We start from the raw sequence: 16850 nt of genomic DNA, 5'->3' as shown, positions 1-16850 counted from the left end.
TATGGAGTCACCACATGCAACTTCCAAGTCTTGCTTATGTTTAGAATTTTATGTAGAAGATATTCTGTAATTTTCTGTAAAGCTTGTATAATCTAGCTGCAAGCCCTGTTTATGTTAATTTAATTTCTTCTTCCCCACAGAGGCAAAATTGTTTTCCAGCTCCTCCAGATTACATCTCTGAGATTGATTTGGGCTTGAATATGTATTATTTTTCTTCCTTGCTGCCTCTGTAATTATTCATTGTATACATCTCAGATGCGCTCTTCAAAATCATACCAACATGTTTTTACAAAGTCTCTGTTATTATTCATTGTTAAATTTAGTCCAAATTTTAAAATCTAAATGATTGGTAATCTGTCTGTAGCAGCCCACATATATAGCTGGTGAAATTGGCCAAACTTTCAGGCACATAAATCCTCCAGGTCACTGAAAGCTTGTCTGATTTTTTTTTTTTTCCAGCTGTGTTTCCAATGGTCATTTCAAGGATGAGAGGATTATCTATTGTGCAGTAACAAATTTCAAATGGTATTGTAAAGCCTGTGGAATTTGCTGCTAGCTGGTGTAATAATGTTACTTCTACGTAACAAGCGTTATGTCAACTCTTTCAAGAACCACAATATACTGAATTGTTTATCACTGTTATTTTGTGTTACTCAGATGCACTAGCTTGGTCCACTTTTCATTTATGTCCTTTGACAATATTTAGAAATTTTAAGATGCTTCAGAGCTCTCTTAGGCAGTGTTTAATGCTATGCAAATGCAATGGTGAATCAATTTTGACAGACAATTGGGATTGAAAAAGAGAAGTACATGAAAAATAATGAATGAGGGTGCTAATTTGAAGAAACATGAATCAACAATTCAGTCAATACTGCTAACAGAATTACACTTTTAGGAAACTTTTCAAGGCCAGTATGATTTTTGCAGCCTGATTAACAGTTGGTGCTTAACCTTGCTTTTGAAATATTTTGTGAAGCAAATGGCAATTTGAGCATACAGTTCTCTTCCCCAGTGAATCACCAATAGAAAATGTGTAGTGGTGAAAACTTTCTTAGAAAATAAAGTGATTTGCCATTCTACTAGTTTGGAATTTAATGGTATCTCTTTCTCATCTCATTTATTTCTGTAGACGTTTGTGAATGATGTGAGGATTCCAGAGCAGACATACATCACTCTGAAGTTAGAAGATAAATTGAGATTCGGATATGATATCCTTGTCATAAAAATGCACAGTGTTGGGACATGCTTTTCTTGTTAGAAGTATGCTTGTGTTAAATGGAGGGCTCTCATATTATTTAAGAGACAACTGCAAAATACTTATTTCTCCCATTGCTACAAAAATGCCTATATTAGAGAAAATGGCATATTTTAGTGCCTTGGTCAGAACTATTGGTGCAGTATATTTCACTGTTTCTCCATGTAAAAAACCTCAACTTCCAGACTTCTGTGTTGCTGGAAGCATTTCTTTGAGGCACATACACAAATACTTGAATCGTACGACATTATATACAAGTTGAGAAGGTTACTCAGAAACTACAAAATGGGGGGGGAAAAAGCCAGCTTGTATTATTAGGTATAAGGTATCTACTCAATGTTCCCTTTATAGTAGTAAATTTCTGTATTTGCTTTGAGTAAGATCATACATGCTAGTCTAAATAGTGACTTATTTGTATAAGTGTCTTCATTCCAGGGGCAGAGTAGGCTGCAGAACTGTTACATTTCTGTAAAATTTGCTTGTGAATTGAGACATCTTCCCAGTGTTTTCCTTATCGTATCCTACATACTAATCTTTTTACTGTCGTCAGAGGAGAGATGAGAGTCCCTGAAGAAGCACTTAAGGTAACAATGTGAAGTTCATAGATGTTCTTCTGTCAGTGTAGTTACTGGTAACATTGGGGTTTTTTCCACGCTTTGAGGGTGTTTTTCTTTTTCCTCCTCTATTTAATGTCATGTAGCATGAAAAATTCACAAGCCAACTCCAGTTATCCCAAAAATCTTCAGAGGCAGAAGGATCAAAGCAAACCAGCTCCAAAAGCTCAGAGTCCAAGGTAACAGACTCCACAGCGGAAGTGCGTCACAAAACTCCAGAAGCACTGAAGTCTGAAGAGAAATCAGTGGGTAAGGTTCATTTTTAGTGCAGAAGCATACAGACCTGGAAAAGATACTAATTTGCTCTGATAGAATGTGTGCTAAGTTCTGTAGATAAGAAAAACTCCATATATGTGAAATTTTAAGTGTAAATGGTAGCTTCCAAAACAGAATTTCTGCCTCTTTTTAGTGTAGCATCCACATTTTAAGAAAGCTCACAAAGGGACACTTAATCAGCATTTAGCAGATTTTTGTATTTGTCTTTTTCAAAATCACAAGCTTTCAGCTTATGGCAGGAAAGGGCTGGCATTTGCATTTTTAACCAAAAACATTTGTTCAGGAACATTTTGTACTTTTTACCACCACCACTGTCAAGTGCTGACCCCCTCCCTTCCCATTCCTCCCCACCCCCATTTTAAATGTGTGGGCTTTTTGTTTATTTTATAGATACTAGCATTCATTTTTAGATCCATTAGGATAGAATCAATGTATTCCAGTGTGGGTTAAAAATTTGTACAAAGTGTAGATTCTGTCTTGTTTCTGCATAAGCTTTATGTGTGGTGGTGGCTCTTCTGAGGGTATCTTAACTTCATTGTGAGGCTTGCTAAAATTTATTGTTCCATCTTATAGTTACTTGCCGTGTTACTGTTACTACAGGAAATAACTGAAAGATTGAGGGAGGAATAAGGTATTATTGTTTCCTTAGTATGGAGCTAACTAGATCTGACTACTTAGGTCAAGGTTGTACAGTTAATTTAGATTTAATCCATTCTCCTGGAAGGCACACTTTTGAAGAGTTCTCTTCCCCCCATGCAGGATTCTATGATACAACTAAATAACCCATTTGTTTTGTTGGCTGATTGGGAATCCTATAAAGGGTACATAAAGCTGATCTATTACCTAGTGTTGCTATTCAGTATGGCTTTTCAGCATTTGTGTCCTTTTACCTGGGATAGCATAAGGGCAGGGGGGGCAGGGAGGGAATCATCTTCCATTTTTCTTTTCACACTTCCAACAGCAAAGTTAACAATAAGGATTTATGTTTGGGTGCAATTCTCAGAAACTTTTGGGGAGTTGATTCTCTCACTTGCTGTATATATGCATGGCTGTTTCCTGTTGCTAGTTCAGCGCACAATCATCAGCTGCTAGTTTGTTTTTTTTTTAAATTGGTATTGACTAAAGCGTAATGCTCTTTAAAAAAAGAAGTGCTAAATATCTTTGTGTCATACTGGAACTTTTGCCATGGTACTGAAACTCTATATCATCTTTGGAATGGCAGTGAATAAAAAATTTTGAAATTCATGATGGCAAGGTAACAAACTATTAATCTGCATTTTACACAGTCTGCATATAAAATAACATGATCTGTTTAAGTATCATCAGAACATCTGTGTGATAATAGAATAGCTAAGTCTCAGTAGGGTGAAGTATTCTTCCAGAAGTTAAGATTCAAACTAGCCCTGTCAATTCATCATCAAAGTAGAAATCTCAATTTTATCATTGTGGGTTTTTTTCATATTTAATCTTTAGGTTTAAAGGTTTTTAATCATGTGCATACATCTTATATAATAAATTACACTACAATGAAAATTATTTAACTAGTACCTTTATCTTAAAAATCTAAAAAGGTTATGCTCAGTAATGTTTTACACAAGGTAACTTTCAGCATTCTGAAACCAGCTGTCAGCAATTCAGAGCTTTGTCAACATCGCAAAATTTGATCAGTTTTTCGTGCAGCAAGTTCAGATTTCATTGAAAGGTCAGTGTGGGTGAAAGCAAGAGCCTTCTCACAGAAAATAGCAACTTTAAGGAATGTACTCCTAAGCTGATGTTTTCAAACTGAAAGCAGAAGGTAATATTTACAGATATATCGGGGTAACAATAAGAGATATCAGCTGCCTTTGCATAAGCATTTGTGCCAGAAGTTTTGATCAGGTCATTAGTATGCTTTTATATTTAGAAAGCAGATCAGTTTTCCAGCCTCCAAGTTTGTTTTGTATTTAGGCAAATGCATGCAACCAATTCACTCAGCCTTCAGGAGAAACGATTGAAGTAAGTTACTCTCTCATTATGTCAAATTATTCTGTCTTTATGTTATTTGAACCTAAGTATCACAACTAAACAGAAAAGTAATTTCCTCTGCTTTGGGCTGATTTTATAGATCTTTCGGCCATGCCTCGTGGGACACCTCTATACGGACAGCCAGCCTGGTGGGGTGACGATGAAGCTGATGAAAAAAGTGGTTGCAAGCCAGATGGCAAGCATGAAATAAAAATGCATGAGACAACAGGGGCTTCAGGTAAGTCTTGGTGTCTTACTTTTGTGATTCCCCCTCCCTCCCCCCACCTCACTTCAATGGATGTATTAATAAAGTGCATAGTGAAGTGCATATATTAATGTTTGGAAGTTTCATAGAGAGTTTGCATAGATGAAAGCCTATTAAAACGGTTAGTTTGAAAAGTGTATTTGGTGAGCAACGATGTGTTTCTAGAGACCAATTTCACATATAATGTACCAGTTTTCTTGTATATAATACAATTTGTTATCAGTAAATACAGATAATATTGCCTGAACCAGTGTCTCATTTATCAGTTTAAGCAATTTCTGTCATTTTGTATGCTTAAAATTTGAGATTGCATAGTGATATTTTATTAGAATAATTTCTCAAAATAAGTGGTGCCTTTCTTTTTTAATTGTGACTTGTAGCTGTGTCGGGTGATCTAAGCTGGTATTCTCTTCTGTAATTCAATAATGCTATGTTAATGGGAATTGCATTTCATAGTTCTTTCAGTAAGTATTTGCATAGTCTAAAATTAAGCTGGTAATGTTTATTTCCCCATAATACAGATACCTTTTTTTTAGTTGGCTCATCTATACACAGTATGTATTGCCAGAATTGCATGTCTGCAATTAGGATTCCAAGCCCATTACCAGGCATGTAAATAAAGTGAATGCTCTTCAAATGAGGACAATAACCTTATTCTAACTTGCTAAAGTTAGGACAGAATTTCAGCTGTTTCTGTTTAGATGTTTAGATATGCATTTAAGGCCCAAAGGTTCTAAATTTTCATATGGTAAATGATGAATAGAGAAAGTGAACTAACAGTTTCTGCACTGTTTAACTGGTTTTGTTTGTTTTGCATATATGCACTATAAACAAAAGTTAGGTGCAGAACCTTCTTGGCAAATATATATATATTTTTTTTAATGTACATGTTAGAAATCCATTTTGTTTATGTTGTTGCTTAATTGTGAGTTTATCCCCTACGAATAGAATTAATCTAAGTAAAACTGTAGGAATATCTTCTGTTTCCTCAAACTGAAAGATTAATAAATCTGCGAGAATGGCATTCAGTTTCAATTAGCACATACATACAGTACATCCATGGTGTAGACACTGTTGTTGGGGGGGAACCCTGATGGTTTTGCAAAACAATGTAATTTAGCAGGATGTGGAACTAAAATCTCTTCTATGAACTAGTGATTTATTTATCTTGGTCACTTAATCTCTGAGTAGGTGTTAAGTCATATGTTTTACTAGTCTGGTTTTTGACTGGTTGAGATGTTTTTCAGCAGTGTTGGCAGAGAGCCTGAGGAGACAGGACAAGAGTTGACATTTGCCTCTGAACACATTTCATCAATCTTAGAGTACCAACTACACTAATCATGTCAGTGTGCAAAAAAACATCCTGAATGTTTTCATACAAATATAAAATAAACATGTAAGCTTTTGGGGGCCACTTTGGCTTCAACTTACATTCCATGAAAACATTAAGTTGTCAGCAAGTTAGTATGTATTTCTCTTGTGCTTAGGTTTTATAACATAAATTAATATAATGATTGGAAATCAATACAAAGAAACACTTTAGTGAAAGGAACTGGAAACTTCACAGGACTGTCAGATTTTAAAACAAACAAACTTTAATAAAAACCATTCAAGATGTAGTTACTTGTTCTTTCATGGGCTAAATTCTATGTAAAACACCCATTTGGAACATGCTTCTTAATATAAGCTACCTAGACATAAGTACATACGTGAATTCCCCTGTAGGGTCTTAAACTTTTTGTTCAGTAAGCTCAGTCAAAACCTGATACCATTTTAACAAATTAACTCTATGAAGAATCTGATTCATGCTTTAATGATTCGATACATGACTGTTCACTGAATAGAAAAGAAAGCATGAGCTGACAACAGATGGGGCAAGGTTTAATGAGGAGATTGAAATGGGAGATCTGTTTCTGCAAAGCCAACTATAGACAGCTAGTTTTTACAGTCTCAGGTTAATAAGATTATTTCACTGTTGTCATCTTTCTATCACAATGATAACTTGCTAATGGAAATTATTTGCAAACCGAGCAGATAGTCTGGAAAACTTCAAAAAAAAAAGAATCTTTCTGCTTTTTTCAGACATGCATGTTGCTCTGATGTAGTGATCTGCAGATCTACTAGTCCGTGTTAAAATAAAGAGTTGCATATATACCTAACGTGACTTCATGCTGCAGCTGTTAAAATTGTGTGCTATTGGCAAGGTTACTGGGTGTCTAATTATTACTGCCTCACTTCCTGGAAAATCAAAAACTGCGTTCTCTGCTGGTCTCGGTAGTAGTTGTAGAATTTTACATGATAAATGCCTTTATCAGAGATCTAAGAAAATATAGGAGTCCATTTTTAAACACACTTTTTAGATTCTAAAGCAATTTTTTTCCAGGTACTTTTTGGGTATGAGGTACTGTTTTATTCCAGCATTGTATAACAATTTATCAGGTAAAATGCTCCTTACATTTAAGAAACAGCATCATTGTAAGGTAAAGCAGGCTGGCAGTTATTTTAGAAATGCCAGTATAATCAATGTGCAAAGGTAAGGCTATTTTATAGATTATTTTTGTAACATTCAGAAAACTGCAAGGATGTGGATTTAGAATTTGGGTGAAAAATTCTGAAGAATGGGTCACATCAGGATCTGTTTCCTTAGTCTTTACAATTCCTTATCTAATACATTTTAAGATATTTAACTCTTATAAAGATGCAAATGCTTCAGGTTAAAAATATTATTTAAAAATAATTAAAATGTATGCAAATACACTAACATGCACTTCAGATATTTTTAGTTATATAGTTTCTAAGATAATTTTTTTACCTTTGAAAAAGTTTACAATTTAATTGTACTTTTTAAAATTTCTTCTTATTAAAGTCATTCTGTTGTAATTTAGATTCAAAGCCTATTATAGTAAAAATACTCTTAGAATCCAATACTGTGCTTAGCATGACATTACAAACAGTTGATTTCAAATGTTACATTTGGTGCAGTCAAGTTTTGCAGGGAAAAATGTTCTTTATGAGGTTGTCCATCAGTGCTGATAAGGCAGTGTTGTAGATCCATTGTCCAAAGCCTGCCATATGTGTGCTGCAATTTGGCTGCAGTCTTATAATTTTCCAAAGATGGTAGCAAACCAGTTACTTCATATTTACTGATAAACACTGTTTGTTATGTGGCCAGGAGATTGCTCTTGCCTGGCCCAAAAGGGGAAATATTTCTCAAAACATAGTGTGTTATCTGGTTATTTTTTGCTTAGTTATTGGGTAAATGAATTGCATGAAATTGCATTCTTGAAGCTCTGAGTAGAACTTCAGGTAAAAAAATAAAATGCATATGTGTTGACTCCCTGGTGGATTAGTCTCCTGTTCATTGACAGTGTGGCGTACTGTAAGGATCCTGCCTTTAGATGTCATCCTACTAGAGCTTGATCTATTCTAGCAAGTTGACTGAATGAAACAAATAGAATGATAGTAGCTTACTTGCAATCTAGTAGCTGCAAAGAGTAACTTCTTTTTATTTCTGTAGATTTTCTGTCAAAACTTAGAAGCTCTTTAATGACCTTTGCATCAGTAAAATAGATCCTTTTTTATTTTGTCTGCTGAAATAAGTGTTTTCAGGAAGAGAACTAAAAAGGAATTCCATTCCCAGGGAGGGGAGTGGTAGTTGCTGTTGTAGTGCCTGAAAACTACTTCACAGAGATGAGGTAGCTGACAGTGCAGTGCAAAGTATTAGCTAGATTATTCTTGAAATGCTATAGCACAATAAAAAAGCTGTCTGAATTCTGAACATCTTTTGTGTTTGCAACAGCCCATTTTATATGAATTAAAACAGTTCTGTTACTTGCATCAGAGTTACTTTACGCTGTTGATATTCAAGCACGGTAATAATAATCAATGTGTACTATTTTTGTTATCACTCCATAACATCATTCTTTTTTTTTTTTTGTAACTGTTCCAGCTGATAAGCTGTCCTTTAATTAGTTCTGATTCTCTGTATCAAATTACCATCCATTTAATTTTTAAAAAATTTTAACCTTTTCCTAAATCTCCACAAGAACCATGTATTTGTGAAGAAAAGCATAGGCTTATTACGCCACCTGCATCCTTTGTATCTGAAGTTCTTGATTCCAGTATAAATGTTTCTATTGCTGCCTTACTGAATAATAGCTCCATACACAAATCTTAACTGTCTCAGCTGTTGTTCACATCAGAAATCTACCAGTTGCATTTGTATTCCTTTACTTGGCAACTTAAAATGATTTTTAAAACATCTTGATGTGGAACTCTTCTGCTGGAATGTAACTTGCTGTTGCCTGTAACATCTCAAACACCTGTTGCTTGTACCACATCTCTATACCAGATATTTTATCTAGCTTACTAGTTCATAAAATGTGACCAGAAGTTTTCTGTTCTTAAAGAACTTCAAGAGTCTACTTGAAGGTCTGAAACAAGCGGTATTCCTCAGAGGTCAGTATTGGGTCTAGTCTTGTTCAGTATATTCATCAAGGACCTGGCTGAAGAGATAATATGCCCTCAGCAAGCTGGGGAAGGGTGGGGACCAGAAGGCTGTGCTGCCATCCAGTGTGACTTGGACAGACTGGACAGAGAGTAACCATACAAAGTTCAACAAGGGCAACTGTAGGGCACAGCATTTAGAGAGAAATAACCCCATGTATCAGTGCAGGTTGGGGCTGGCCTGCTGGAAAGCAGCCCTGCAGAAAAAGGCCTGAGAGTCTTGGTGGACAAGATGACCATGAGCCAGCAATGTGGCCAGGAAGGCAAATGGCTTCCTGGGGTGCACTAAGAAGTGTGGCCAGCAGGTCAAGGGAGGTTCTCCTCCTCCTCTACTCTGCCCTGGTAAGGCCTCATCTGGAATACTGTATGCAGTTCCAGGCCCCACAGTTCTAAGACAGGGAATTGCTCAAAAGGGTACCGCAAAGGGTTACAAAGATGACTAGGGAACCAGACATCTCTCTTCTGACAAAAGGCTGAGGGACTTGGAGCCTTTTAGCCTGAAGAAGAGAAGATTGGGAAGGGGTGGATATCGTATCAATGCTTATACATACTTAAATGGTGGGTGTGGCCAGTCTCTTTTTTTCAGTAGTTTTGTCACTGGGCACAAGAGGTAATGGGCACAAACTTGAACATACAAAGTTCCGTCTAAATATGAGGAGGAACTTCTTTGTTTCGAGGGTGGTAGAGCACTGGAACAGCCTTACCAGAAAGGAGATGGAGTCTCTGTTCCTGGCATTATTCAGAACCTGCCTGGATGCAGTCCTGTGCAACCTGCTCTAGATGAACCTGCTGTAGCAGAGGAGATTGACTATGTGATCTCCAGAAGTCCCTTCCAGCCCCTACTATTCTGTGTAAAGGCACATTGGTAGCTTTACTGCAACCTCAAGAAGCTTTAACCTTCTTTGAGGCTATATGGTGCGACTTGCAATTAGGACCCCATGCTTTTTCCTCATTCTGCTTTCTTTACCCTGTTAGAGCATGGTTTAGTAATAGCAATCATAGCTAGAAGCATGCAGACTATATCTATTCATCCCTGAATTATGGAAACAAGTAAAAGAGGAGCAGGATTTAACTCAATCCTTTGCTTTTACCTTTCTAGAAACATAAAATGTTTGTAGTCCCACACACTTTCCAATGCTTACCAGTGTTAAAATTCTAAGCCAGAATTTGTTTAGCTTGTGTTAATATGTGCGTTGTCTTCCCATAGAATTTTACCATACTATACTAGCTGGCCATTGCAGGAGATGAAAGCCAGATTGCTAGAACTTGTTTTGGGGGCGCTTTGATTTGATGTTTTTTTCTCAATAGATTGGAATTGCAATAATTATCATCTCAACTATTTCTCTAAAGTGATTTACCCGTTTTTCCTTGATTATCTACATTTACATCATCTAAAGATTTTTGGAATGTAAATTTCCTTTGACAAATTCCAAGTGAACTTCTTGCCACTTTACGTTCTTCACAGCCAAAACTTGTGCTGTCTTTCTAGTAATAGTTCTCCTAAGTAATTCTGGAATTATTTTTCCAGAGCTACATTGCTCAGTCTTCTCCATAATCTTACTCTTCATTCCAGAAACTGCTCAAGTGGATTTTACAGGAGTTTGGAATCTTCTGGAAGAACCTGAACTTCCCAAGTATTGTGAAATCTATTTCTTGTTTTTCTTAATAGGATGCAGCACAGATGCCAAACAAGCTGAGGAGCAATCTGCAGCTGCAAGTGAAGAACTTTATCCTTTCTGTAGGGAGCCAAGTTATTTTGAAATTCCTACAAAAGAATTCCAGCAACCTTCACAGGTAGCAGAGAGCACTATTCATGAAATTCCAACAAAAGACACCCAAAGCTCCCATGCAGCAAGTGCAGGCCACGCTTCCTTTACCATTGAGTTTGATGACAACACTCCAGGAAAAGTAACGATCAAAGATCACGTGACAAAATTCACATCAGAGCAGCGTCACAAGTCAAAAAAGCCTTCTTCCTCTAGTGGTCAGGACCTGCCTGGGCTTCAAACAGTGATGATGGCCGCAGAGAGCAAAGTAGCAGATTGGCTAGCTCAGAATAATCCTCCTAGAATGATATGGGAACCAACAGAGGAGGATTCCAAAAGTATTAAGAGCGACGTTCCGGTGTACTTGAAGAGACTGAAAGGTAAAGTGAATAATTCCAGCTATGCTTATTTCTGAAAGCAGCAATTCCTCACCAGTATCGAGTGAGTGGATGCCTGAGCCCTTGTGGACTTCAGCTGAGATCACAGATACTTCACTGTGGGCAAGGATCTGTGCTGGGAAATTCAATTGCAGTATTAAGTCTCAGAAGTTAGGAAATTAAATTGTAAATCATCTTACAATAAGTATTCTGATTGGAGATATTCTAGTACAGCTGAAAACATCATATAATCAAAAATCAATCTTGGAAAAGGATAACACCCAAACGTTTGTTAAATTTTATATGCTTCATTTTTTCCCTAGCATGACTTTCAAAAAAAACCTATATTGCATTTTAGAAACAAAGCTCTGGAGTTCTTTTTATGCTTCTAGCAGCTCTTGGAATACATTATATTCTGTGAATATTGATGTGCTCCAAGAAAATAATTTGCAAAAAAGCATATATCATATAGATATTCTAATTAAATCAATTATGTATGATGAAATCAAGTTTGATTCAGGAATCTGAAATAGACCAAGAGTTTCAACTTTTATGCTAAGCTTGCAGCCACCATGAAGCAGGAATAAGCACCTGGTGGTTCATTTTGAAACACATTTTCAGACCTTTCCTTCCATGGAGGTTGCTTTTAATTGTCACCTGTAACCTGCACAGTCAGGTGTAGATGTGGTGCTGAGGGACATGGTTTAGTGGTGACCTAGCAGTGTTGGATTAATGGTTGGACTTGGATAATCTTGAAGGTCTCTTCCAACCTAAATGATTCTATGATTGAGAATATTGTGACTATAAGAATGCTGCTACTGAACAGAGTTCCAGGTGATCATGCACATTGATCTGCTGACAGTGACACTTCAAATGATCAGATTAAGTCTGCTGAGTGTACTTTCTTTTGGATTCTACTTAGAAGAGTAGAGAAGAAAGTAGTTATGATGATCAGATGAAGGTTTCACTGCCATTCAGACTTTGAAAACTTCTGAAGAACTTTTTCAATTTTCTCATTTTCTGTTTTTAATTTCAGTGAGTTAAGCTTTCAATTCTCATTTTTCTTGATTCTGCAACTTCATCTTGTCTAGCTCTTAAACCAGCTGGGACTGAATGCGACATGTTTTGTTTTACTCATAAAAAGTCAGCTTTAAGGCTGACTCTTTCCAAGTTAAGAAAAAACCCCAATATTTTGAAAATAGAATTATCTCAGTGTGGTAGCATGAAGATGATAGTATAATATTTCTTCTAGGCTATATGACAGAGGATTCTTTGGTCACCATGATACTGTATTATATTCCTGAACATTCTTTAAAATACTAGCAATATCCTGTTGATAAATAAGAAGGGCTTTTCCTGGCAAACTCCTCAAAGTCTAATAAATTTTGATCTGAAAGAGATGCAAATTATTGTGTGCATATGGCCATAATAAATATCTGAGTACCCAACTGTTGATCTGTTTATATTCTTACTTGTTACTTGTACTTTTTCAAATCATAAAAGTAGAGAATACACATAGGTACTTTGAAAGTTCGATTGAAAAATACATAATAATTTTGGGGTTTTCTTCTTAGCTTTTTCTTAAAGTATCCTGTAGTGATGTCACACTGCAAAAAATAAATTATATTCCTTTCACTGTGATATTGACATGTTTTGATAATTTGTAAGTATATGAACCATCAAAACATTTTCTGAGACATTGAACAAATAAATAGCAAACAGGGATGTAAGATGGGATTTCATCAATGCATTCAGTATTGTTAGTCTGATAAATAAGATTTCCCAATATGCAATTACTATTTAACTGGATAGAGTTGCATATCCTAACTATGTAAGAGAGAAAACATTAAAAAAAACTTTTCTCTTGAGAACGAAAAATTAATTGTACATTCTATGTATGCATGAGTAAGGTAAGTCATGATCTAAGAGTTCAAAGAAGACAGAACTGTGCCTTCCCAGGAACCAAGATAAAAGTGTAGACACATTCATTGTGTGTGAAATTGCTCTACATCAAATGTGACTTGCTATGTATGAGCACATCTTATGAGGAGCAACTGAGAGAACTGGGGTTGCTTCACCCAGACAAAATGAGGCTCAAGGGAGACATTGTCAGTCTCATCAACTACCTGAAAGAAGGTTTAGAGAGATGGGGATTGGTCTGTTTAACCAATTAACAAGTGATAGAACAAGAGGAAATGGCCTCAGGTTGTGCCAAGGGAAGTTTAGATTGGATATTAGGGAGAATTCCTTTACTGGAAGAGCTTGCCCAGAGTGGTCGAGGTATTTAAGAGTCATGTAGGTGTAGTGCTTAGGGATCTGGTTTAGTCAAGGACTTGTGAGCATTAGGTTAATGATTGGACTTGATCTTAAAGACTTTTCCAAACTGGGCAATTCTGTAATTCTGTAGTATCCAGCCTCCTCATATGTTTTCAGTTATCATGGCAAACTCTATTTATAGGCATATATCTGATGTATTAAGTACATAATTTTTTATTCATAGATCTCAAAGTAGTTTGTGGAATTAATAAGTAATAACAACCATTTTACATGCATACATTGGATGCTGAGGGGAATGAATGATGGAAAAAATTGTACTTCTTGGACCGAGTAATAAAGAATTCATTTTGATTCTCAGCAGAGATTTTTCATCATAAACTCTTGTAAGTGTGAGGAATCCAACAATACGAACTGTGGTTCTCAAAGGATATTTTCAGTTACCAAAAGGACTATTTTAGGGTATTCTTTTTCCCTCTTTAACCTGCCTAGAATGTTTTAGTGATCATTTGTAATCAACTAGCTGTGTAATAGTATTCATATAAATCAGAAACATACTATCGGACTGCTGGTAAAATAGTGGCTTTTTGAAGTGTTTTATAAGTATTCACAGATGAGAATATTGATGAAAAGGGCAATTCAAATGCAGTGCTATTACTGTCAGATTATAAAGTGTTTTATTGACTCGTAGTAAATTGATTGCATTACCAGGAGCTGTACAGAATTTGCAGAGCCAGGTACTGAAAACTATTGGAATCTAAACAGAAAATAAACTTGAAATTCTTTCTTAGTTTTTTTCTATTTCTTTTGTATGTGTTTGAGTTGGTTTTTTGTATGTTGTTTCATTGTGCTATATATTTTTCTTTTCTTATAGGAAATAAGCACGATGATGGTACACAAAGTGATTCAGAAAATGCTAGTGCACACCGGCATTACAGTAAGCGGGCAGCCCTTGAAGAACACTTGAGGCATCATCATACAGAGCTGAAAAAGTCACACCAGAAAGTCCATTGTACAGAAAAGCAGCAAGAGCAAGCTGGTTTGAGTCAGACTGCATTTATGATTGAATTTTTTGATGAAGACCATCCTCGAAAGAGACGTTCTTACTCTTTTTCTCAGAACGTAGCAGCTCTGTGCACAGAAACTCCATCTCCAACACCTCATGTGCGAGCTGAAAGAGTGAAACCTCCCTCAGGAGAGAAAGCAGCCCCTTCATCTGTGCAAGCTGGCTCATCACATCACAGAGCAGTACATGGTGTTCATGCAAAACTTCTAAAGCAAAAATCTGAAGAACCCTCTGCTGCGTTACCTGTCTTACAGGCTGCATTGTTAAGGAGTTCAGGAAGCCTTGGCCATAGGCCTAGTCAAAACCAGGAGGTGGACAAAAAGTTGAAAACCCAACATGTTTCTTCTACTACTGAAAAGGACAATGAGGATGACCAGAGTGACAAAGGTACTTACACTATTGAGCTGGAAAATCCCAATTCTGAAGAAATGGAAGCCCGCAAAATGATTGACAAGGTGAGAAACTTAAAAAGTGTACTGATGCTGGAAATGTCATGTGTGGGCAAGAGTCTACCACTTCAGTTCTACTAATGAAAAATGCCACTATAAACCAAGTTTCTGACCCAGTCTATAATAATAGGAATATCATAAAAGCAGCAGCAGGCATTTGGTTAAAATTTGTTTGTTTGATACAACTGTTCTTTTAGTTTAGTACTTTAAATGTCTTTTCACAAGACTTAAGTGCTGTAAGAATACTAATTCAATTAGCTGGTATTTTTGTGAGAACTGTTAGATTTGACTTCTTGTGCCCCTGTTCTTAAAATCTTGTGGCCTCCGTGTTTTTCAGTTCCATCTGAATTTTCACATAGAAATAGTTTATAAATGTTCTCTATACTTACAAAAAAAAAAAGTATATTCAATAACAGTAACTTAAATTTCAGTGCCCATTAAAAACACTAGGTAGAAGAATCCTTTACTTTTCAAAAAATGCTTATGTGATATCCATGTCATTCTCCTAGTTTGAATATAGGTTTGTGTTTCACTAGGCCTAGGAATTTTACCCTGACAAAGTAAGTTTTGCTTCTTGGTAACAATATAAATAACTACAGAAATCGTATTTGCAGTTAAAGAACTGCAAATAATTTTAGCAATTCAACAGGAGGATAGGGGTAGGAGAAGCGCATTTAACCTTTTGACTTAATTGGATCTTGAAGAAGATTTCTTTTTTTTCCTGTTGTGTTTTTCTACGCAATATATTGTTATAGAATGCTAATAATCCAATTTTAGAGAGTTTTGTGGAGAAGTTAACTAGAATTATTTAAGGATTGATTTTTGTGTATCTGAAATTTTTTCAATGCATTTAGAATGAATTTTGGCTAAATGCTGAAAAATATTTTTTGAGAGACAAGCTAGCTTCATTTTGTAGAAAAATGGTGACATAGTAGGGAAATGGGAAATGTTAAAAATGAACCCAGATGTAATAAAGAAGGTGTTTATGGAGCATCAAGGCGAGGAGGATTAGAATGAATAAAATTGCCTTCAATGTTATAATAATAATGGTTTCACATCCTGTGGATACTGAAGAAGACTTTTGACTTTGAGTCACTATTCAAAGAACTTCAGAGAACTAAAAGCACTCCAGGTGAAGCAAGTGACTATTAAAGAACACCATTGCTTTGACTTGACTACAGGTATCTACACTGAATTCTTAATTTACAAATCTTTAATTAAGTACTTTCAGAAAACATGTTAGTCCTGTTTTTAGTATAGTTGTATATCAGGTTTTCTTTGGGAACCAGAAAAAAGTTACATTTGCAAATACACAATTTATTTACTTTAAGACTCTTATTACTGTCTAATATTTAATAAGATTCAGGACAAATAATAATTATTCTTATACTCGATGCTGTTACTTGGGTTTTATTCATAAATGTTAGTCAGTTATAGTTAGAGGAAGTATCTGCCTTGTGGCAAATTTTGAACAGGTCACTTCTCTTTTGAATTGGTCTATTTTGTCTCTTAGAACAAAACAAATTTCTTCAACAGTAACTAAAAAAATATATTTTATCAATAACTAAAAAAATAATAAAACCCCAAACAAACAAAAATTTTGTATAGATTATGAGACATGTCAGGCAATGGTATTAGGCAGAGACAGAGAGGCAGTCACTCTAAGAAGCTTTCCTAGTTGTTTCTCTTTTAGCATACAGTATGTATACATGTACGTGTGCAGGACACAGGTCAAAATGGGAAAACTACAGTTGTAGGAAAATGGGTATGGCTTAGCAGATTTTTTGATCGTGTTTAGTTAAGCAAATTTCATTTCATGGCATTTCTGAATGGAGAGAGTTTTCAGAGCTGCAATTGTAGAGATAGTGGTTATAATTTGGAAACAGATGCTGCCTTCACCTCTTGCCCACTGTAACTGCCTTCTCAGTCAGCTGGGAGAATGCCATCTGCACAATATCCATGCATTTACATAGGATCCAGTGGTGCTTTTCACAAGTA

General features: G+C 35.8%; 1 protein-coding gene across 8 annotated transcripts in view; it reads left to right on the top strand.

Annotated features, from left to right (window-relative positions):
- CEP170 (centrosomal protein 170) overlaps nucleotides 1-16850 on the top strand; it is a 100046-nt gene that overhangs the window by 39906 nt on the left and 43290 nt on the right. For all 8 annotated transcript variants that reach the window (XM_068155473.1, XM_068155465.1, XM_068155445.1 and 5 more), the window contains exons 4-9: nucleotides 1130-1211; nucleotides 1784-1839; nucleotides 1956-2118; nucleotides 4250-4387; nucleotides 10590-11066; nucleotides 14212-14858. In XM_068155473.1, coding sequence (XP_068011574.1) covers nucleotides 1130-1211; nucleotides 1784-1839; nucleotides 1956-2118; nucleotides 4250-4387; nucleotides 10590-11066; nucleotides 14212-14858 — 1563 coding nt within the window. The remainder of the gene's footprint in view (nucleotides 1-1129; nucleotides 1212-1783; nucleotides 1840-1955; nucleotides 2119-4249; nucleotides 4388-10589; nucleotides 11067-14211; nucleotides 14859-16850) is intronic.

The sequence above is a fragment of the Melanerpes formicivorus genome, unplaced genomic scaffold (assembly GCF_026170545.1).
Source record: "Melanerpes formicivorus ecotype bairdi unplaced genomic scaffold, bMelFor1.0.p_v2 SCAF_2, whole genome shotgun sequence".
In the NCBI taxonomy this organism is placed as follows: Eukaryota; Metazoa; Chordata; class Aves; order Piciformes; family Picidae; genus Melanerpes; species Melanerpes formicivorus.
The sequence above is the reverse complement of the archived record's forward strand: the minus strand, read 5'-3'. Positions and strand labels throughout refer to the sequence as shown.